Genomic DNA, 20,691 nt, shown 5'->3' with positions numbered 1-20,691 from the left:
AGTTTTTTATTTATTTTTTCAACATCTAAACAAACAAAAAAAAACTAGCTATTTATTTGGGCTTCTTGTTTTCGAGCTGACAAACATCTACAAGTTCAATCAAGCAGGTCCTAAGACTGTCTTCAATAGCCCCCTCTATATTTCACTCCCTATATCACACTATCTAGCCACGTCAGCAATCTATCTCACCTATATCACTATATCACCTCTCTCTGCAGCGCTTTCCTCTATATTTATCCTTCATGCCCCACCTGAAACAAATAATACCATTTCTTCTCAACTACTAGTCCACGCAATCTCTCTCCATCCATGTGTAGCCGATGGCGCGCTGGACAGCCAAGAGATGGGCTCAGCGAGCGCGACGACCTCGGTAGCGGCGAAGGCATAGTTTGCGGGTGGTTGTATCGGAGTCGGGGCAACGTTCTTCTTCTACCGGCGGCGGTGGTCGACGATGGAGATCCTGCGACTTGTTGCTTCATGAACGAGTAACTCTCCTAGGAGCCTGACTCGGTGGCTCGTCGTCGCTGCGCATGCCGGAGGGGCTCCACTGTCGAGTCACGACAAAGGCCGGTGAGTTGCGTTCGTCTCCGAAAGCGCAGGCCCCAACGAAACCTTCCGAGCGACGACACGAGCTCTCGCGTGGACAACGTCAGAGCTGGTACATCTTGGGTGAGAGAGACGATTCTCGTTGGATAGAGTAGGAGGGGCGACGTTGTGTGCTTTAGAGGGCAATTGTAGCCCCTATACGATGCACAATAATAGGGGAGGGGGCTTGCGAGATTCGTTGTAGGCAATCTTACGCCGTACTTAGTAAGACGGACCCACTCTCCTTAGGCCGTTCTCAGTGAGAGTTTCATGGACACGATTAACACATCATGTAAGAATATTTGAAACTATGATGAAATAGTCTCACATAATGCATAGTTTCATGTTTGTTGTTTTCCTAGGTCACATGCAAGACACAAACATCTTAGAAACAGTATACACATGATTTCATACCCATATAACTACTTTCATCTCTCTCGTCATTAATACACTGTCACATCATCAAAAAATGCTAGCCTATTTAATGCTTATGGAACCCCACTAAGAATGGCATTAGCCCAACAACACGTCTACTCCCTCCATACCAAAATGGTTGTCATTCTCACTTATATCATTTTTAGCTTTAATCAAATATATAAATAATAATAATATTTATTGTATATAATTAGTATCATTAGATTAGTGTTGTGAGATAAATCTTTAATCTATTTTGAGTAAAATGCATAAACGATCCTCGAACTTAGCACGATGTGTCATTTGGTCTCTAAACTCAGAAAATCAGTAAAACGAGTCATCTAACTTAGTTACCCCATACAAAAAAGTCTAAAATCAAGTTTGCTCAAATAGGATATCGACGTGACATGCCATATTAGAGTTGCTTAAGACCCCAAACTTGATATGATGTGTCACTTAGGTCTTTAAACTTGGCATAGTATATCACTTCGGTCCTCGGACTTTAATTAGTATGCTCCAACATAGCATTGCCACATCAGCATATAATTTGAGTAAAACCAATTAGGCTGACTAAACTAGAGGAGCCATTTTATTTGTTTTCCGAGTTCAGGGCCCAAGTGACACGGTAGGCCAAATTCAATGACCATTGTATTTTACTCGTCTAATTTTATATTAAAAATTAGAGATAAAAATATTGCTAATTTCTTCAAATCTAACTCAAACTTAGGGATGGATCCGGATATTTATTCGGATGTCAAATTTTTGGTCTTCTTTCTTCGACTATGAACAAATAACATATAGATTTTGCTATGTAAATTTATATTCTTGTTTTTAGCATTGAGGCTATTAATCTTCAAAAAAAATAAACATTAAATTCATTCTATATATTTTTAAATAATTGATATAAAATTCGGATGTGTATTCGAATACGGATTCAGATGTTTTTTCACCTTTTTGTTGTAGGAAGAAAATAATATACATAAAAAATTATATAAAAATTTATTTAAATACTTCATAATATTTTTAATAACATTGCCAAAAAATAGCTTTAAATTCTATGTATATCTATGCTAAAATATTAGATTTGTGATACAAGTCGGTGTTTTAGGAACATCCCTACTTAAACTTGACAAAAATTGACAGGCACAAATACCATAGCTGAGAAAATAGCCTGAGTTAGCGACTAGCCAAAAGTCGCATGTTGTTGCATCTGTACTTCATCCTAGATATAGGATTCTAGTTCTCTTTATTTACACTGTTTAAAGGATAGCCGAATTTATAAAAAGAAATATTAAAGACTAGTTTGGAAACACTATTTTTTCAAAAAAAAAATCATTTTTCTAAGAAAAATTAGTTCATTTTTCTATGGAAAAATAGGAACCCCTTGAGATAATGGTGTTTCTAAATTAGCCCTAAATATTTATAATATCAAAAATCTGTCATAAAATATAGGTAATTGAACACTTTAATGATATTTATATGGTACTATAAATATTGATATTTTCTAAGTAGGTTTGATTAAACTCAACATGTTTCGACTTCTATGGCTTGTCCTTTCCTCTCTTTTTTCTATACTATCGGCCCTGCCATTTCAATCTTCTACTCAAGTACACGGACACAGCGACACTCTTTGTTTCCAATCTTTCTACTGAAGAGCGGAAGAGAATTGAGTGACTCCATTCCGATTTTATAGATGTTTGGTTTCCAACGGAAGAGAAGCGAGGTGGCTCTTGAGTCTATATATAACAAATATTTGTAATGCTTCTACTCCACCAAACAACCAGATGCGAGCGCTCTCGTGGATGTGAGCACTCTTTCTTCTTCTCCCTTCCACACTTATATGACTTTCCAAGATGTGAGCACTCTTTCTTCTTCTCCCTTCCACACTTATATGACTTTCCAACCAAACAATGAACGGAATACATCCACTTTATTCTATTCTTCAACCAAATAAAAAATGGAGCGGTTCTATTCTGATTGCCAAGCACAAAATGAAATTGCTCTATTCTTAGAAACTAGAATGGAGCCGCTCAATTCCAATTAGCTCACCAACCAAACACACACTAAAATTACTGAGATCCACGGATCTGTTTGGATTACTTCCATAAATTTTAGAGCTCTATAAACATTACAGCACTTGATGCCAATTTTTTAGCTCTAAAGTTTACAAAAGTATCCAAAAACAATGCTACTCATAAGTCTATGTTTGAGTCTTAGACATGTGCTTTGGCATGGGACAGACGATGCCCCCGAACCCCTTCCCATATAGAGCAATACCGTAGTCCATGTGAGAAAGGACTATGACCAAAACCAACCCTTAGACCTGTACCATGTGAGAAAGGACTATGACCAAAACCAACCCTTAGACCTGTACTTTGGCGTGGGACAGACAAGTAGATTTTTTTTAAGCATAAACCACAACCTGAAATTCGCTCTCACGGTAAAAGTCGAACCTAGAACATAAGAAGTGCTACTCAGACCACCTAACCAATTCAGCTAGAAACCCTTTCACGCTTCCAATGGTCTAAGATACCATAGTATCTAGAATACTATTGTTTTAAAAACACTATATATATAGAATACTATGGTTTTGAAAACTGAAAACAATGCAACCAAAGACCTCATGTATAAAACACTATAATATTTCTATAAACCATGGCATTATCTAAAACTATAAAAAATACTTTCCTTCTAAACAGCCCCTAAATACTTTCCAAAATATCACCGAAGCTGGTGAGAGCACTGCGGCACTGCCAGCCAAGGTAAGGGTGCAAATGATACTGAATGTTTTCTGGCCCTCACAGGTTTGCAGGAAAATAGGGCTAGTGATGTACCCACAATCCCACATGCACCCAGCGAAAACTGAACTGAAAAGGGATTCATCGGCTCAGGTCCATTAACTTCAATGCATATACACCCGCGGAATGAATGGAACTATTTTCTGGGTTCTTCTGGGTAATAGAGGTTTTGAAAGAACTGCTAACACAACCAGGCCAGCATCACAAGACTGATGTTTGGGAGAGCCGGAGAGCAAGGGAAAAAACAGCACCTGAACTAGAAAGAGGGTCAAATCGCCACGACTCCAGTACTGCTAATCTTCCTCCAGGTTGATGGCATCCTTGAACTTCCCGTACAGTATCTTCTTCAGCTCGGCCATCTGGGCCAGGATGGATTCCTTTTCCTCCTCTAACCTCTCCAGCTTCTTAGCCGCATCCTCTTTCATCTGCTCCAGCCTAGTCTCGACGTCATCCCTTGGCATGTGAGCAAACACTTCCCCAATTTGGAAGCGTACAACGTCTTCATCCGACAAGATGAGTTCATTCCCAGCATCATCAAGGTTCTCATTCGTCTCCTGAAACATACAGTGAATAACGACATGGCCTTTAAGGTTGAGATCTAATGTAGGAATTTCACATGGAAAGGTCATTTTCCCACAATAATCATGAGAACTCTCGCATACCAAATAGTGGCAGTACGCAGCAAAATTTAAAGTGATGTTAAGTACAATTCTAATTTCACATTCCTCTTCTACTAATCTATGTTGAAAGTAACTTCTCGAATAATCATGAAACAAGATGAAAAGAAAGGAATATTGTGCCCTTTTCACACAGTACAAACTATGAAAGATTATTAATAGGATAAAGATGAAAAAAAAGGTCTACTTATCAATTCAAAAATCATCTAAAACAGAGCATGTGAAAAAACAACATGATGCCATTCCCCAGCACGAACACACAAATTCAGCACCACGTTAGCCTATCAACAGAATTTTCTTAGGATAACATCTCTCGGGGATCACAAACTCACGATAACTAGTTCAGGAGTAGACATGAATACACACTATAACTCAATTGCTGAAAAGATAAACCTGACTTGGTGTACTACGTAAACAACCCTTGATATAAGCATTAAAAATATAGAACAACCCTATGCATATTGATTTTTTAAATGATAAAGTTAAACTTTCTCCATTCTTCTCTGGCATTTTTTGTTAAATCTTAGTTCTCAAGTTATAAGAAGACATTTACTGTAGACATCTTCAATCACACCCAGGTCACCACAGAATGATAGAATCATCATTATGGTTATCAAGAATTTTCAGAATTAAGAACTACACTAGTCTCTCGCAGTTCATATTTACTTGAAAATTCTGGCACAAGGCTGAAAATTCTGACACCATAGAAGGCGCTTCTATTTTTTTATGAAAACTTGTACATAAACTGAAATTTGTATTCACTTCTATATATCTACACGTGCGAGGCACTTCTATTTTTTAAAAGGAAAATTGTATATAAACTAAAATTTGTATTCGCCTCTTTACATACTTGGAAGCACTTGAGTGAATTTGAAACCATAATCACTAGATTCCATGTTTGGTTAAAATGCAATTACAGTTGGAATAAAGTGCTAAAATAGGGGGTTGGACAAAGGAAGTTGGGTCAAAACAAAGTATGCAGGTGGTACCTTCTCATAATATGCCAAAATCTGGGTCACCAAAAATCCTAGCAAGTATTAATTCCATTATAAAATTTTCTCCTAACTCCCTGAACAAGACAACAATATTACCCTAGGTTTTTTATTATAATTTTCATGGGTGAAAATTGACTGAGAACCTTTAAAAAAATTATATGTTATCTGTAGAAAATCCCATAATCCAATAAAAAATACAGGTAATGCTTTCCCATCAAACAACAATAGCATAAACTAGTATCACATTTCCATACAGAAATGAAGGAAATACTAAGAACAAAACAGATATATTGATGAAGTGTAAAGTTGTAAACCATAAGTTGGTCCATTTATCTAGCAAACGACTGTCCTATGCAAATGAGACTCGTAGATTTACCCAATACAACTTAAAGTAAAACTAGAACTAATACATGGGATGTTTCTGTCTGATGCATTCTTGCAAACAATCACGAAATGCACTCTCTCCAGCACTTTTCCCCCAAAGGAATGTACACAACAAATAGGCTACCATAAACCCTCAGCCCCAAGAACCTATAAACCATTAGCATCGGCACCTGACTGGTCGCTAAAGACTGAATCTGCTCAAAGGCTGCGACAGGCGCCCCCGTTTACACTTCACTCTAAACAAACTAGACAGTGCAAATTCCAATAGATGGTGCGTGGAAAAAAAGTAGGGATGAAAACGGTCGGAAACGGTATTTATTCGGTAATTAGTTTTTTCTTTGATTGCGAATAAATAAGATATAGAATATACAATACAAATTTGTATTCTTGTTTTTAACATCCAGCTTGTTAAGATTCATAAAAGGTAAACCTCAAATTCATCGTATATTTTCTCAAATAATAGATATAAACTTCGGTATGGATTCGGAAACAAATTCGGTAATTTTTTCAACTTTTTGTGTTATAGGGAGCAAATAATACATAAAACAACTTATATAATATTTTATTCATATTTGTACTAATGTGCTTGATAACATAAGAAAAGATCAACATCAAATTTTATACATATCTATTTTAAAATATTAAATTTGTTCAAACAGCTCGGATTACCACTTTCATCCCTAAAAAAAAGCAAGATGTCAAAGAATCCACCTTCGCGAGCTTGATCTCGTCCTGGAGCTCGTGGAGGCGGTTGTTGAGGCGACCGAAGCGGTTGATGTTCTGCTGGTCCTCCCACGTCACCTGCGCCTCCGTGCCGTCGCCCTGCGGAACCAATCACCCACCACAGCAACAACGCTCGGATTAAGCAAGGATTAAAGCCAAACAAGGGAGGAGGTGTTTGGCTTGGGGGGCCTAGGGTTTGCTCTGGCACTTTACCTGCTGCATCTCCGGTTCTCTCTAGGTCGCGCCGACCGCAGATCAGAATCGAAGGCGTCGTCCTCGCCTGATCCGCTCTTCGGGCTCGGAATTGCAGCCGCTGCGAGATTTGGTCGGAGCTCAAGCACTCGATCCGGGAGGGGGGAGAAGGGTTTTGAGGATCTCGGTTCTGAGAGGCGATTCAAAGCTACAAAATGAAGATAATCCCTTTTTTAATAAAGTCAACAAACATAAATTTAGGAAATGTTTGCGACTTTGTGTCTGGCCAGCTCGACCCGTTCAATTGGTTTATGAGCCTGGCTCAGACGAGCTGGTGATTGTTTGTCAATCAATATGTAGTCGGGCTAGAAGACTAAAACTACCTAAACGGCTAAACGCGAAATCCTTGCGCCACGAGCAGCCAGCCTCCCACGAAACGGATCTTGATCTCGTTTCTGTGGAGCCAGACTGAGAGGTTAAATTTGCACGCGTACAACTAGGCTCCCGATCAAGCTAGACAACACAAACACGGGAGCTACAGCCCGGGAGCGCAGCCAGGCTGCTGGACCATGGCGGCAAACATGCCCATAGAGGACAGTAGAAGTGCTGTGGATGTGGAATGGTTTGGGTTTGGGCGCCGAAAACGACTAATATGGAACCGTTCAATGTTTGTTTTGGTTTTTCTAGATAAATTTTTTTGCTACATAGATATGGTATATATGCATATATCTAAATATATCGTAAACGCTATATATTTAGAAATAATAAAATATTTTCGAATTTAAATTTAGAAGGACATGTGATATGACGTAGATGACTATAATAGAGTGAACGGACCATAAAAACATTCTAATAAAACTTAACATAAAAACCAGAGACACGATGAAATTTATATGTGGAAATATGTCTTGATCTAGTTTACTTCTTACTCAGTAGTGTGTAAAAAGATACAAATCTGTCGGGGGCCATAATTAGGGGTACCCCCAAGACTCCTAATCTCAGCTGGTAACCCCATCAGCACAAAGCTGCAAAGGCCTGATGAGCGCGATTAAGGTCAAGGCTCAGTCCACTCAAGGGACACGATCTCGCCTCGCCCGAGCCCGGCCTCGGGCAAAGGCAGCCGACCCCGGAGGATTCACGTCTCGCCCGAGGGCCCGCTCAAGCAACGGACACACCTTCGGATCGCCCGAGGCCCAGTCTTCGCAGAGAAGCAATCTTGGCCAGATCGCCACGCCAACCGACCGTATCTGTCGGGGACCATAATTAGGGGTACCCTCAAGACGCCTAATTCTCAGCTGGTAACCCCCATCAGCATAAAGCTGCAAAGGCCTGATGGGCACGATTAAGTCAGGGATCAGTCCACACGAGTGACTCGATCACGCTTCGCCCGAGCCTAGCCTCGGCCAAAGGCAGCCGACCTCGAGAGACTTCCGTCTCGCCCGAGGCCCCCTTTTTATGGCGGACACATCACCGGCTCGCCCGAGGCCTTGGCTTCGCTCAGAAGCAACCTTGACTAAATCGCCACACCGACTGACCAAATTGCAGGGGCATTAAACGAAAAGGTGGCCTGACACCTCTATCCTGACACGCGCCCCGGCAGGGCCGAAGTGACCGCCGTCACTCCACCGCTCCACTGGCCAGTCTGACAGAAGGACAGCGCCGCCTGCGCCACTCCGACTGCAGTGCCACTCGACAGAGTGAGTCTGACAGGCAGTCAGGCCTTGCCACGGCGAACTACGCTCCGCCCGACCCCAGGGCTCGGACTCGGGCTAAGACCCGGAAGACGGCGAACTCCGCTCCGCCCGACCCCAGGGCTCGGACTCGGGCTAAGACCCGGAAGACGGCGAACTCCGCTCCGCCCGACCCCAGGGCTCGGACTCGGGCTAAGACCCGGAAGACGGCGAACTCCGCTCCGCCCGACCCCAGGGCTCGGACTCGGGCTAAGACCCGGAAGACGGCGAACTCCGCTCCGCCCGACCCCAGGGCTCGGACTCGGGCTAAGACCCGGAAGACGGCGAACTCCGCTCCGCCCGACCCCAGGGCTCGGACTCGGGCTAAGACCCGGAAGACGACGAAACTCCGCCTCGCCCGACCCTAGGGCTCGGACTCCGCCCTGGCCTCGGCCGAACGACTTCCGCCTCGCCCGACCCCTTGGCTCGGGCTCGGCCGCGGCAACAAATGGCAGACTCAACCTCGGCTTCGGAGGAACCCCCACGTCGCCCTGCCTAGGGCACAGACCGCCACGTCAACAGGAGGCGCCATCATCATCCTACCCCGAATCGACTCGGGTCACGGAGAACAAGACCGGCGTCTCATCCGGCCAGCTCCGCCAGAGGGGCAATGATGGCGCTCCACAAGCTCTATGACGACGGCGACCCCCGGCTCTCTTACGGAAGCAGGACAACGTCAGCAGGGACTCGACCGCTCCAACAGCTGTCCCTCCATCAGGCTCCGCCGCACCTCCGACAGCCACGACATCACGCCAGCAGGGTGCCCAGATCTCTCCGGCTGCCACATTGGCATGTACCTAGGGCGCTAGCTCTCCCTCCGCTAGACACGTAGCACTCTGCTACACCCCCCATTGTACACCTGAATCCTCTCCTTACGACTATAAAAGGAAGGACCAGGGCCTTCTCAGAGGAGGTTGGCCGCGCGGGACCGAGGACGGGACAGGCGCTCTCTTGGGGCCGCTCGCTTCCCTCACCCGCGTGGACGCTTGTAACCCCCCTACTGCAAGCGCACCTGACCTGGGCGCGGGACGAACACGAAGGCCGCGGGACTTACACCTCTCTCACGCTCGACTCCGGCCACCTCGCCTCTCCCCCCTTCGCGCTCGCCCACGCGCTCGACCCATCTGGGCTGGGGCACGCAGCACACTCACTCGTCGGCTTAGGGACCCCCCTGTCTCGAAACGCCGACAGTTGGCGCGCCAGGTAGGGGCCTGCTGCGTGCTGACGAACAGCTCCCCGTCAAGCTCCAGATGGGCAGTCTCCAACAACCTCTCCGGCCCGGGACGGTGCTTCGTTTCGGGACTCTTGAGTTCATGTCCTTCGACGGCAGCTACGACATGATACTTCTTCCACCGCCGCGCGACTACGACAATGGCGCCCGACAACCCGCCCGCCGGCGGCGGAATCGACGACGTCTTCCCCGCGTGGTGGAAGAGCAACATTCGGGCTCGCTCCGTTCCCTCCCCCGCCAACGGAGGAGGAGGCGGGGCCGTCAAGGCCAGACGGGAGGCCGCGCTTCGTCGGCCGTCGAGCGAATCGACGCCCCCGACGCCCCGACGGAAGGCACGCCGGACGTCGACCTCGCGTTCAAGACGGAGGCAAGCGCCGTCCCCCCGCGGCGCGCTGACCCCGAGCAAGAAGACGACGCCGGCGCGCTCGCGGAAAGCCTGCAGGACGTCGCCCTCGAACCAGAGATGACGGCGCAACCAGTCCCCGATGTGACTACGTCGCTCCTCGTCGACCAAAAGGTAACGACTAACTCCCATCTTGCGTCATTTCGACTCGGCCTCAACCCGCCAAACGACCTCGTTTTGGCGGGCGCTCTCATTGAGGCGAGTGCAACCCCACTGAGGTTCCGTATGCGGTCGCCTTGGGACCGACTGACGGACGTCTCGACCTACGGGCCCTCTGGGTCTGAGGAAGATGACGATCCCGGCATCGGTTGGGATTTCTCCGGACTTGGCAACCCCAGTGCCGTGCGGGACTTCATGACCGCATGTGACTACTGCCTATCCGACTGTTCCGATGGAAGCCGCAGCCTTGGCGACGAGAGCTGTGGCCCAAGCCGCGAATGTTTCCACATCGAGCTAGGGGATCCCACCGAAGGCAACCATCTTGGCATGCCGGAGGATGGTGATCTCCCTAGGCCGGTGCCTCGCGCCGACATCCCACGGGAGCTAGCTGTGGTCCCCGCTCCGACGGGGGGTTACGACCCACAACTCGAGCAAGTCCGCGAGGCGCAGGCCAGGCTCAACGAGGGAATAGGAGCGCTTGAGCCGATCCATCGGGACGTCGGACAGGCATGGGTGGGCCAACCCCTGGCCGGAGAAATACGTCATCTGCCCCAAGGTCTCCAGCACCGCGTCGCCAACGATGTCAGGATCAGACCGCCGCCCGCATCCAGCGGGGTTGGTCAGAACCTGGCAACCGCAGCAATGCTCATCCGCGCGATGCCGGAGCCGTCAACCACCGAGGGTCGGCGAATCCAGGGAGAACTCAAGAATCTCCTGGAAGGCGCTGCGGCCCGGCGGGCTGAGAGCACTGCATCCCGAAGGCAATGATATCCCTCGGAACCTCATGCCGCGACTTCCCGATTCATGCGGGAAGCCTCGGTCTACACCGGGCGCACGCGCAACACCGCGCCTGCGGCCCCGGGCCACCTCGGCAACGAGCACCATCGACGCGACCGTCGGGCTCACCTCGACGAAAGGGTGCGCCGAGGCTACCACCCCAGGCGTGGGGGGCGCTACGACAGCGGGGAGGATCGGAGTCCCTCGCCCGAGCCACCCGGTCCGCAGGCCTTCAGTCGGGCCATCCGACGGGCGCCATTCCCGACCCGGTTCCGATCCCCGACTACTATCACGAAGTACTCGGGGGAAACGAGACCGGAACTGTGGCTCGCGGACTACCGCCTTGCCTGCCAACTGGGTGGAACGGACGACGACAACCTCATCATCCGTAACCTCCCCCTGTTCCTCTCCGACACTGCTCGCGCCTGGTTGGAGCACCTGCCTCCGGGGCAGATTTCCAACTGGGACGACTTGGTCCAAGCCTTCGCTGGCAATTTCCAGGGCACATACGTGCGCCCCGGGAATTCCTAGGACCTTCGAAGCTGCCGGCAACAGCCGGGGGAGTCGCTCCGGGACTACATCCGGCGATTCTCGAAGCAGCGCACCGAGCTGCCCAACATCACCGACTCGGATGTCATCGGCGCGTTCCTCGCCGGCACCACTTGCCGCGACCTGGTGAGCAAGCTGGGTCGCAAAACCCCCACCAGGGCGAGCGAGCTGATGGACATCGCCACCAAGTTCGCCTCTGGCCAGGAGGCGGTCGAGGCTATCTTCCGAAAGGACAAGCAGCCCCAGGGCCGCCCGTCGGAAGAAGCTCCCGAGGCGTCTGCTCCGCGCGGCGCCAAGAAGAAAGGCAAGAAGAAGTCGCAATCGAAACGCGACGCCGCCGACACGGACCTTGTCGCCGCCGCCGAGTATAAGAACCCTCGGAAGCCCCCCGGAGGTGCAAACCTTTTCGACAAGATGCTCAAGGAACCGTGCCCCTACCATCAGGGGCCCGTCAAGCACACCCTCGAGGAGTGCGTTATGCTTCGGCGTCATTTCCACGGGGCCGGGCCACCCGCCGAGGGTGGCAGGGCCCGCGACGACGACAAGAACGAAGATCGCCCAGCAGGAGAGTTCCCCGAGGTCCGCGACTGCTTCATGATCTATGGAGGGCATGCGGCGAATACCTTGGCTCGGCACCACAAGCAAGAGTGCCGGGAGGTCTGCTCGGTGAAGGTGGCGGCGCCAGTCTACCTAGACTGGTCCGACAAGCCCATCACTTTCGACCGGGCCGACCACCCCGACCATGTGCCGAGCCCGGGGAAATACCCGCTCGTCGTCGACCCCGTTGTCGGCGATGTCAGGCTCACCAAGGTCCTGATGGACGGGGGCAGCTGCCTCAACATCATCTACGCCGAGACCCTCAAGCTCCTGCGCATTGATCCGTCCTCCGTCCGGGCAGGCGCTGCGCCCTTCCACGGGATCATCCCTGGGAAGCGCGTCCAGCCCCTCGGGCGACTCGACCTCCCAGTCTGCTTCGGGACACCCTCCAACTTCCGAAGGGAGACCCTGACGTTCGAAGTGGTCGGGTTCCGAGGAACCTACCACGCCGTGCTAGGGAGGCCATGCTACGCGAAGTTCATGGCCGTCCCCAACTACACCTACCTGAAGCTCAAGATGCCGGGCCCCAACGGGGTCATCACCGTCGGCCCCACGTACAAACACGCGTTCGAATGCGACGTGGAGTGCGTGGAGTACGCCGAGGCCCTCGCCGAGTCCGAGGCCCTCATCGCCGACCTGGAGAACCTCTCCAAGGAGGTGCCAGACGTGAAGCGCCATGCCGGCAACTTCGAGCCAGCGGAGACGGTCAAGGCCGTCCCCCTCGACCCCAGTGGCGACACCACCAAGCAGATCCGAATCGGTTCCGGGCTCGACCCCAAATAGGAAGCAGTGCTCGTCGACTTTCTCCGCGCAAACGCCGACGTCTTTGCGTGGAGTCCCTCGGACATGCCCGGCATACCGAGGGATGTCGCCGAGCACTCGCTGGATATTCGGGCCGGAGCCCGACCCGTCAGGCAGCCTCTGCGCCGATTCGACGAGGAGAAGCGCAGAGTGATTGGCGAAGAGATCCACAAGCTAATGGCAGCAGGGTTCATCAAAGAGGTATTCCATCCCGAATGGCTTGCCAACCCTGTGCTTGTGAGGAAGAAAGGGGGGAAATGGCGGATGTGTGTAGACTACACTGGTCTCAACAAAGCATGTCCGAAGGTTCCCTACCCTCTGCCTCGCATCGACCAAATCGTGGATTCCACTGCTGGGTGCGAAACCCTGTCCTTCCTCGATGCCTACTCAGGGTATCACCAGATCCGGATGAGAGAGTCCGACCAGCTCGCGACTTCTTTCATCACGCCGTTCGGCATGTACTGCTATGTCACCATGCCGTTCGGTTTGAGGAATGCGGGCGCGACGTACCAGCGGTGCATGAACCATGTGTTCGGCGAACACATCGGTCGCACAGTCGAGGCCTACGTCGATGACATCGTAGTCAAGACGCGGAAGGCTTCCGACCTCCTCTCCGACCTTGAAGTGACATTCCGGTGTCTCAAGGCGAAAGGAGTCAAGCTTAATCCTGAGAAGTGTGTCTTCGGGGTGCCCCGAGGCATGCTCCTAGGGTTCATCGTCTCCGAGCGAGGCATCGAAGCCAACCCGGAGAAGATTGCGGCCGTCACTAGCATGGGACCCATCAAGGACTTAAAAGGGGTACAGAGGGTCATGGGATGCCTCGCGGCCCTGAGCCGCTTCATCTCACGCCTCGGCGAAAGAGGTCTGCCTCTGTACCGCCTCTTAAGGAAGGCCGAATGTTTCGCTTGGACCCCTGAGGCCGAGGAAGCCCTCGGCAACCTGAAGGCGCTCCTTACAAAGGCGCCTGTCTTGGTGCCGCCGGCGGACGGAGAAGCCCTCTTGGTCTACGTCGCCGCGACCACTCAGGTGGTTAGCGCCGCGATTGTGGTCGAAAGGCAAGAGGAAGGGCATACATTGCCCGTTCAGAGGCCGGTCTACTTCATCAGCGAAGTGCTGTCCGAGACTAAGATCCGCTACCCACAAGTTCAAAAGCTGCTGTATGCTGTGATCCTGACAAGGCGGAAGCTGCGACACTACTTCGAGTCCCATCCGGTAACTGTGGTGTCATCCTTCCCCCTGGGGGAGATCATCCAATGCCGAGAGGCCTCGGGCAGGATCGCAAAATGGGCGGTGGAAATCATGGGCGAAACGATCTCGTTCGCCCCTCGGAAGGCCATCAAGTCCCAAGTGTTGGCGGATTTCGTGGCCGAATGGGTCGACACCCAACTGCCAACGACCCCGATCCAACCGGAGCTCTGGACCATGTTTTTCGACGGGTCGCTGATGAAGACGGGGGCCGGCGCGGGCCTGCTCTTCATCTCGCCCCTCGGAAAGCACTTGCGCTACGTACTGCGCCTCCACTTCCCGGCGTCCAACAATGTGGCCGAGTACGAAGCTCTGGTCAACGGATTGCGGATCGCCATCGAGCTAGGGGTCAGACGCCTCGACGCTCGCGGTGATTCGCAGCTCGTCATCGACCAAGTCATGAAGAACTCCCACTGCCGCGACCCGAAGATGGAGGCCTACTGCGACGAGGTTCGGCGCCTGGAAGACAAGTTCTTCGGGCTCGAGCTCAACCACATCGCTCGACGCTACAACGAAACCGCAGACGAGCTGGCTAAGATGGCCTCGGGGCGAACGACAGTCCCCCCGGACGTCTTCTCCCGGGATCTGCATCAACCCTCCGTCAAGCTCGACGACACGCCCGAGCCCGAGGTACCCTCGGCTCAGCCCGAGGTACCCTCGGCTCAGCCCGAGGTACCCTCGGCACAGCCCGAGGTACCCTCGGCCCCCGAGGGCAGAGCACTGAACGTCGAGGAAGGGCAGAGCGGGGCCACACCAGATCAAGATTGGCAGGCCCCGTACCTGCAATATCTCCGTCGAGGAGAGCTACCCCTCGACCAAGTCGAGGCTCGGCGGGTAGCGCGACGCGCCAAGTCATTCGTCTTGCTGGGCGACGAAGAGGAGCTCTACCATCGCAGCCCCTCGGGCATCCTCCAGCGGTGCATCCCCATCGCCGAAGGTCGGGAACTGCTGCAAGAAGTACACTCGGGGGCTTGCGGCCACCACGCAGCGCCCCGAGCCCTTGTCGGAAATGCTTTCCGGCAAGGCTTCTACTGGCCAACGGCGGTGGCTGACGCCACTAGAATTGTCCGCACCTGCGAAGGGTGCCAATTCTATGCGAAGCGGACACACCTGCCCGCTCAGGCCCTGCAGACAATACCCATCACCTGGCCCTTCGCTGTATGGGGTCTGGACCTCGTCGGTCCCTTGCAGAAGGCGCCCGGGGGCTACACGCACCTGCTGGTCGCCATCGACAAATTCTCCAAGTGGATCGAGGTCCGACCTCTGAACAGCATCAGGTCCGAGCAGGCGGTGGCATTCTTCACCAACATCATCCATCGCTTCGGGGTCCCGAACTCCATCATCACCGACAACGGCACCCAGTTCACCGGCAAAAAAATCTTGGATTTTTGCGAGGATCATCATATCCGGGTGGACTGGGCCGCCGTGGCTCATCCCATGTCGAATGGGCAAGTAGAGCGTGCCAATGGCATGATTCTACAGGGGCTCAAGCCTCGGATCTACAACGACCTCAACAAGTTCGGCAAGCGATGGATGAAGGAACTCCCCTCGGTGGTCTGGAGCCTAAGGACGACGCCGAGTCGTGCCACGGGCTTCACACCGTTTTTCCTGGTCTACGGGGCTGAAGCTATCTTACCCACTGACCTGGAATACGGCTCCCCGAGGGCGAGGGCCTACACCGAACAAAGTAACCAAGCTAGTCGAGAGGAATCGCTGGACCAGCTGGAGGAAGCTCGGGACAGGGCCTTACTACACTCGGCGCGGTACCAACAGTCCCTGCGACGCTACCACGCCCGAGGGGTCCGGTCCCGAGAACTCCAGGTGGGCGACCTGGTGCTTCGGCTGCGGCAAGACGCCCGAGGGAGGCACAAGCTCACGCCCCCCTGGGAAGGGCCATTCGTCATCGCCAAAGTTCTGAAGCCCGGAACATACAAGCTGGCCAACAATCAAGGCGAGATCTACGGCAACGCTTGGAACATCAAACAGCTACGTCGCTTCTACCCTTAAGATGTTTTCAAGTTGTTCATATACCTCGCACCTACGCAAAGTTTAGTCGTCAAGGAAGGGTCGGCCTAGCCTCGGCAAAGCCCGACCCTCCCTCGGGGGCTAAAAGGGGGGAGACCCCCTCTGCGTCGAATTTTTTCCTCGAAAAAGGATCTCTTTTTAGCAGGATTTCTTTCGTGCTTCTTGACTACTTCGGAAAGCGGATCCTGGAAACGACGAGGTACACGTAAGCAGCCAAGGCTGACCGAGCCGAGGGACTCCTACGCCTCCGGGATACGGATACCTCACTCATCACCTTCTGCGATAAGTAACTTGCGCTCGGATAAAGCGACTCCGTGGACCGAACGAGTCATCACGCTCGGAAGCTCTCCTGCCGAAGCAGTCCTTCAAGCTTTCTCGACTAAGTCGGGGACAGGGCCTCATGGACGAGTGAAAGTACGCGTAAGCCGCAAGGCCGACCGAGCCGAGGGATTCCCACGCCTCCGGGATACGGATACCTCACTCGTCCCTTCCGCGAAAAGCAGCTCTCGCTCACACAAACATCCCTGTTACCGACAAAGTCCAGACGCTCGAAACAAGAGGAAAAAAGACGCAGCTTCGCAAGCGCGGCGAGGGTGTGTTCTTCTGGCCTCGGCGGCCGCAGAAAGCACACGCTACAAGATGATCTGATCCTGCAGGCTCGGGTCTTCACGCTGAAGGGAGCCGTAGCACCCTCGGCATCGACGACGTCTTCAGCAAAGCCCGACCCAGCCTCAGGCGGCGCCGCGGTCCAGGGACTCCTCCAGGAATCCGGCCCGAGCAGGCGGCTCAACCGGTTACCCCTGGGGCCTCGGTCAACCGGCTTCCAAGGGCGCCAGTCCAACCCGAGGCATCGACTGATCGACTTTGGCGTCGGCTCCGCTGACGGACAACACGGCTAGGCTCCGGCCAACCAGGTTCCCATTCTCGAGCCAACTCCGCCTCTGTTCATACTGATATCGCTACCCCTGGCCTCGGTCCACCGAAGGGCGGCCGAGGGGTCTCTTCAACTAAGCTAGAGGAGCCCCAGACAACAAGGCCGAACGGGCCGAGGGATTCCTACGCCTCCGGGATACGGATACCTCACCCGTCACCTTGACACGGGGCAACTCATGCTTGGTAAAGCGGTTCAGATAATCAACAGGCGAGACTTAATGCTCGAAAATGAGGAAAAAACACGGCTCCGTGCCGAAATTACATACACGTTCAGGCCTCGACAGCCGCAATGAACAAAAAACACTGGCATTCGAAGTGCCATTACAAACGGAACTCCGGTTCCCCCTCCGCAGGTACGAACAACCCCACTCCGAGGGGGAAGGCCTGCGGAGCAACGGAAGGCCGACGAACGACGCGCCGTCACCTGCTCCAGCAGCGGCGGCGACGACGACTTCTGCTCCGGGGGGCCGAACAGCGGCAACGCTGACCTCAGGGTGGATGCCGCTGCCAGGAGGCCCCCGCCCATGCCAAAACTCGTGAGGCAAGGACGGGCAGAAGGCCGTAGAAGTTGGAGGTCAGCCCGTGGCCGGTCCCGGCCGCCGCGCCGGCGGAAGAACCTCTTCCAGCTGCCGTGGCAGACGCCGGCGCCGCAAGTGGCCCCGAAGCCACTCGCGGCTGAAGACCAGGCACGCTGCAGCTGCCGGACGCCACGGGCAATGCCCGCTTCTCCCCCCATCACTGAGTGAAGGAGCGGGCCACCGCCCACGCAGGGGCCGACCCCAACTCGGCACTCTCCCCTCCCCAGCCTTGGTGATGAAAATCCTTGAGGCTGAGGAAGGGGCAGAGGCCGCAGCCCGGCTCGCTTTCCCCCACCATCAAGCTGGAGGTCGCCATCTCGGGTGACCGCCGGTGAAGGGGTGCGACCGGGCTGCGTGATGAAAATCCTTGAAGCCGAACGATGGCTGAGAGGTACCAACTCCCATGGAGTTGCGTTCCTCCAACGAGGAGGCGGAAAGGCGGCGGATACCCCCCATCCGGGGGCTTGGAAGATGGGAAGACACGACGCCTAGGGGAGGAAGAAGACATGGTTGCCTTACGAAAGGGGTCTCCCTCCTTTTAAAGGCAACTCTCCCTACGTGCGCCCCCAGGCGCCGCGGGCTGAGTCTTCTCCAACACGCTCCAAGGCCCTCCCCTGCGACTCGGGGGCTGGGTCCCGCATGTCATGCAAGCCGGCTCAGGGCAGAAGAAGCCAAACCGCCGCGCGTGGTGCGCACGACCGTCCGGCGGTTACAGGCGACCCCCCATTTCCGCCCAGACCAATGGGCAGAAGGGGCGGGCAACCATGCAGGCGGCATGCAACCGCGCCAGATGGACGCGCTTCTCCGACTTCTGACACGCCAGCTTGGGAACCCAGGCCCACGCGTCGAGCAACCGGCGCGCCAGTTGCTGCATGCAAGCAACCGCACCGCCACTTGTGCCACCATCGCGCCTCTTCGGTTGCAAAGCCTATGCCACGACTCGAGGCGACCCAACAGCGCCAGCCTGGCGCGTCGGTCAAAGCGACCGAAAGTGGGCCGACAGTAATAGCGGTGGCAGGCGGGCGGGCGCAGCGGTCACGTCGTCAGCCAGGCTCACGTCCCATCCTGAGACAGCAAGAGAGCCTCCACTCACGGCGTGGAAACGGTGCACCCGTGACCCGTTCCTCGAACGGATCGCACGCGCGCAACGGCCGCCCCGCCAACCACTCGCCCCGTCGCATTAACTCCGCGGCGGGACACGCGGCGCCTCTGGCAGGAGGAGCGCGCGACGCTTCACCTTCGCCGTAATAAACGCGTCAGAAAAGGTACGCCACGTCGTCCGATTTCGTATCCTTTTCCATTTTCCTCTTTCTCTATCTCTTGCAACAGGGACCGGGAAAGGGGGATACCCCGAAAGGGATCCTTCTCCGCGAAGGAACCGGGCTCCGAGCCCCCCATTACTGATCAGGGGTTCGAAGGCTGGCCCCCCGAAGGGTTCAACAGTCGCCTCAGATCGCGTGGGCCCGACACCCACTACTGGTCAGGGGTTCGAAGGCCAGCCCCCCGAAGGGCTCCATGGCCGCCTCAGGCTACTCGGGCTCCGCGCCCATTACTGATCAGGGGTTCGAAGGCTGGCCCCCGAAGGGTTCACAGTCGCCTCAGACATCGAGCGAGGGATGACCAGGGGTACGTTCGATACATAACCAAGGCTCGGGCTGCGCTCCCGAGGTACCCTAGGACATTTCCAAGACCAGCGGGAACGATCTTGTAACGGAATCCCATCGGAGGGAGGCATCGAGCCCTCGGACCCCGTCGCCAGGGGACTGGGTCCGGCAAATCACCCGCAGGTACTTTTGGGCGTGCCTCTGGGCCCCTAGCCGACCCCCAACGAACGGGGCACGGACGTCCACTCGGATTACCCGCTCGCAGCTCACCGGAGACACCATGTTCGGTGCCCATCGAGGGTAACATGGCGCACTCCCCCCCTCCTCCTTGCGGAAAGGCGACGTAGGGGCGTATGTAAAAAGTCGAGTCTGTCCCTGATCGTCCTCTCGCCCTGTGCAGAGGCTCGGGGGCTGCTCTCGCAAAAACTGGCTCCGGCCAAATCGTTGACAGCGTCAACATACCAGCCCGAGAGCTTGGGCCCCGACCGTGCACCCGGGCTACGGCCAGTTCGCATGAGGGAACGACCAGACCAGCCGAAGCGTTAAGCGAAGTATTAAGACCTCGAAGGAGTGTAACCACTCCTCCGAGGCCTCGGGGGCTACACCCGGCGGGTGCGCTCGCGCGCACCCACCGGAACGAAATGCAACCGAGAAAGGCTGGTCCCCTTGCAAAAAAGTGCGACAAAAGCCTCCAAGCGAGTGCTGACACTCCCTTCGAGGCTCGGGGGCTACTGTCGGGGACCATAATTAGGGGTACCCTCAAGACGCCTAATTCTCAGCTGGTAACCCCCATCAGCATAAAGCTGCAAAGGCCTGATGGGCACGATTAAGTCAGGGATCAGTCCACACGAGTGACTCGATCACGCTTCGCCCGAGCCTAGCCTCGGCCAAAGGCAGCCGACCTCGAGAGACTTCCGTCTCGCCCGAGGCCCCCTTTTTATGGCGGACACATCACCGGCTCGCCCGAGGCCTTGGCTTCGCTCAGAAGCAACCTTGACTAAATCGCCACACCGACTGACCAAATTGCAGGGGCATTAAACGAAAAGGTGGCCTGACACCTCTATCCTGACACGCGCCCCCGGCAGGGCCGAAGTGACCGCCGTCACTCCACCGCTCCACTGGCCAGTCTGACAGAAGGACAGCGCCGCCTGCGCCACTCCGACTGCAGTGCCACTCGACAGAGTGAGTCTGACAGGCAGTCAGGCCTTGCCACGGCGAACTACGCTCCGCCCGACCCCAGGGCTCGGACTCGGGCTAAGACCCGGAAGACGGCGAACTCCGCTCCGCCCGA

General features: G+C 53.7%; 1 protein-coding gene across 2 annotated transcripts; it reads right to left on the bottom strand.

Moving 5' to 3' along the window:
* Window positions 1-3,862: 3,862 nt before the first annotated feature.
* Window positions 3,863-7,384, bottom strand: LOC542028 (uncharacterized). Of its 2 annotated transcripts, XM_035960947.1 has the most exons (4): window positions 7,152-7,384; window positions 6,790-6,976; window positions 6,565-6,675; window positions 3,863-4,351 (listed from the first exon to the last, which is right to left on the bottom strand). In XM_035960947.1, the coding sequence occupies exons 2-4, from the start codon at window positions 6,796-6,798 to the stop codon at window positions 4,091-4,093; spliced, it is 381 nt and encodes a 126-aa protein (XP_035816840.1). In that variant the 5' UTR covers window positions 6,799-6,976; window positions 7,152-7,384; the 3' UTR covers window positions 3,863-4,090. The 2 variants fall into 2 exon arrangements, with proteins under 2 accessions (XP_035816840.1, NP_001105143.1); NM_001111673.2 differs by lacking the exon at window positions 7,152-7,384 and having other exon boundaries at window positions 3,890-4,351; window positions 6,790-7,019.
* Window positions 7,385-20,691: the final 13,307 nt, after the last annotated feature.

This window comes from Zea mays, chromosome 1 (assembly GCF_902167145.1).
Source record: "Zea mays cultivar B73 chromosome 1, Zm-B73-REFERENCE-NAM-5.0, whole genome shotgun sequence".
NCBI classification, from domain to species: domain Eukaryota; kingdom Viridiplantae; phylum Streptophyta; class Magnoliopsida; order Poales; family Poaceae; genus Zea; species Zea mays.
Note: the sequence above shows the minus strand (reverse complement) of the source record. Positions and strands in the feature narration are given on the sequence as shown.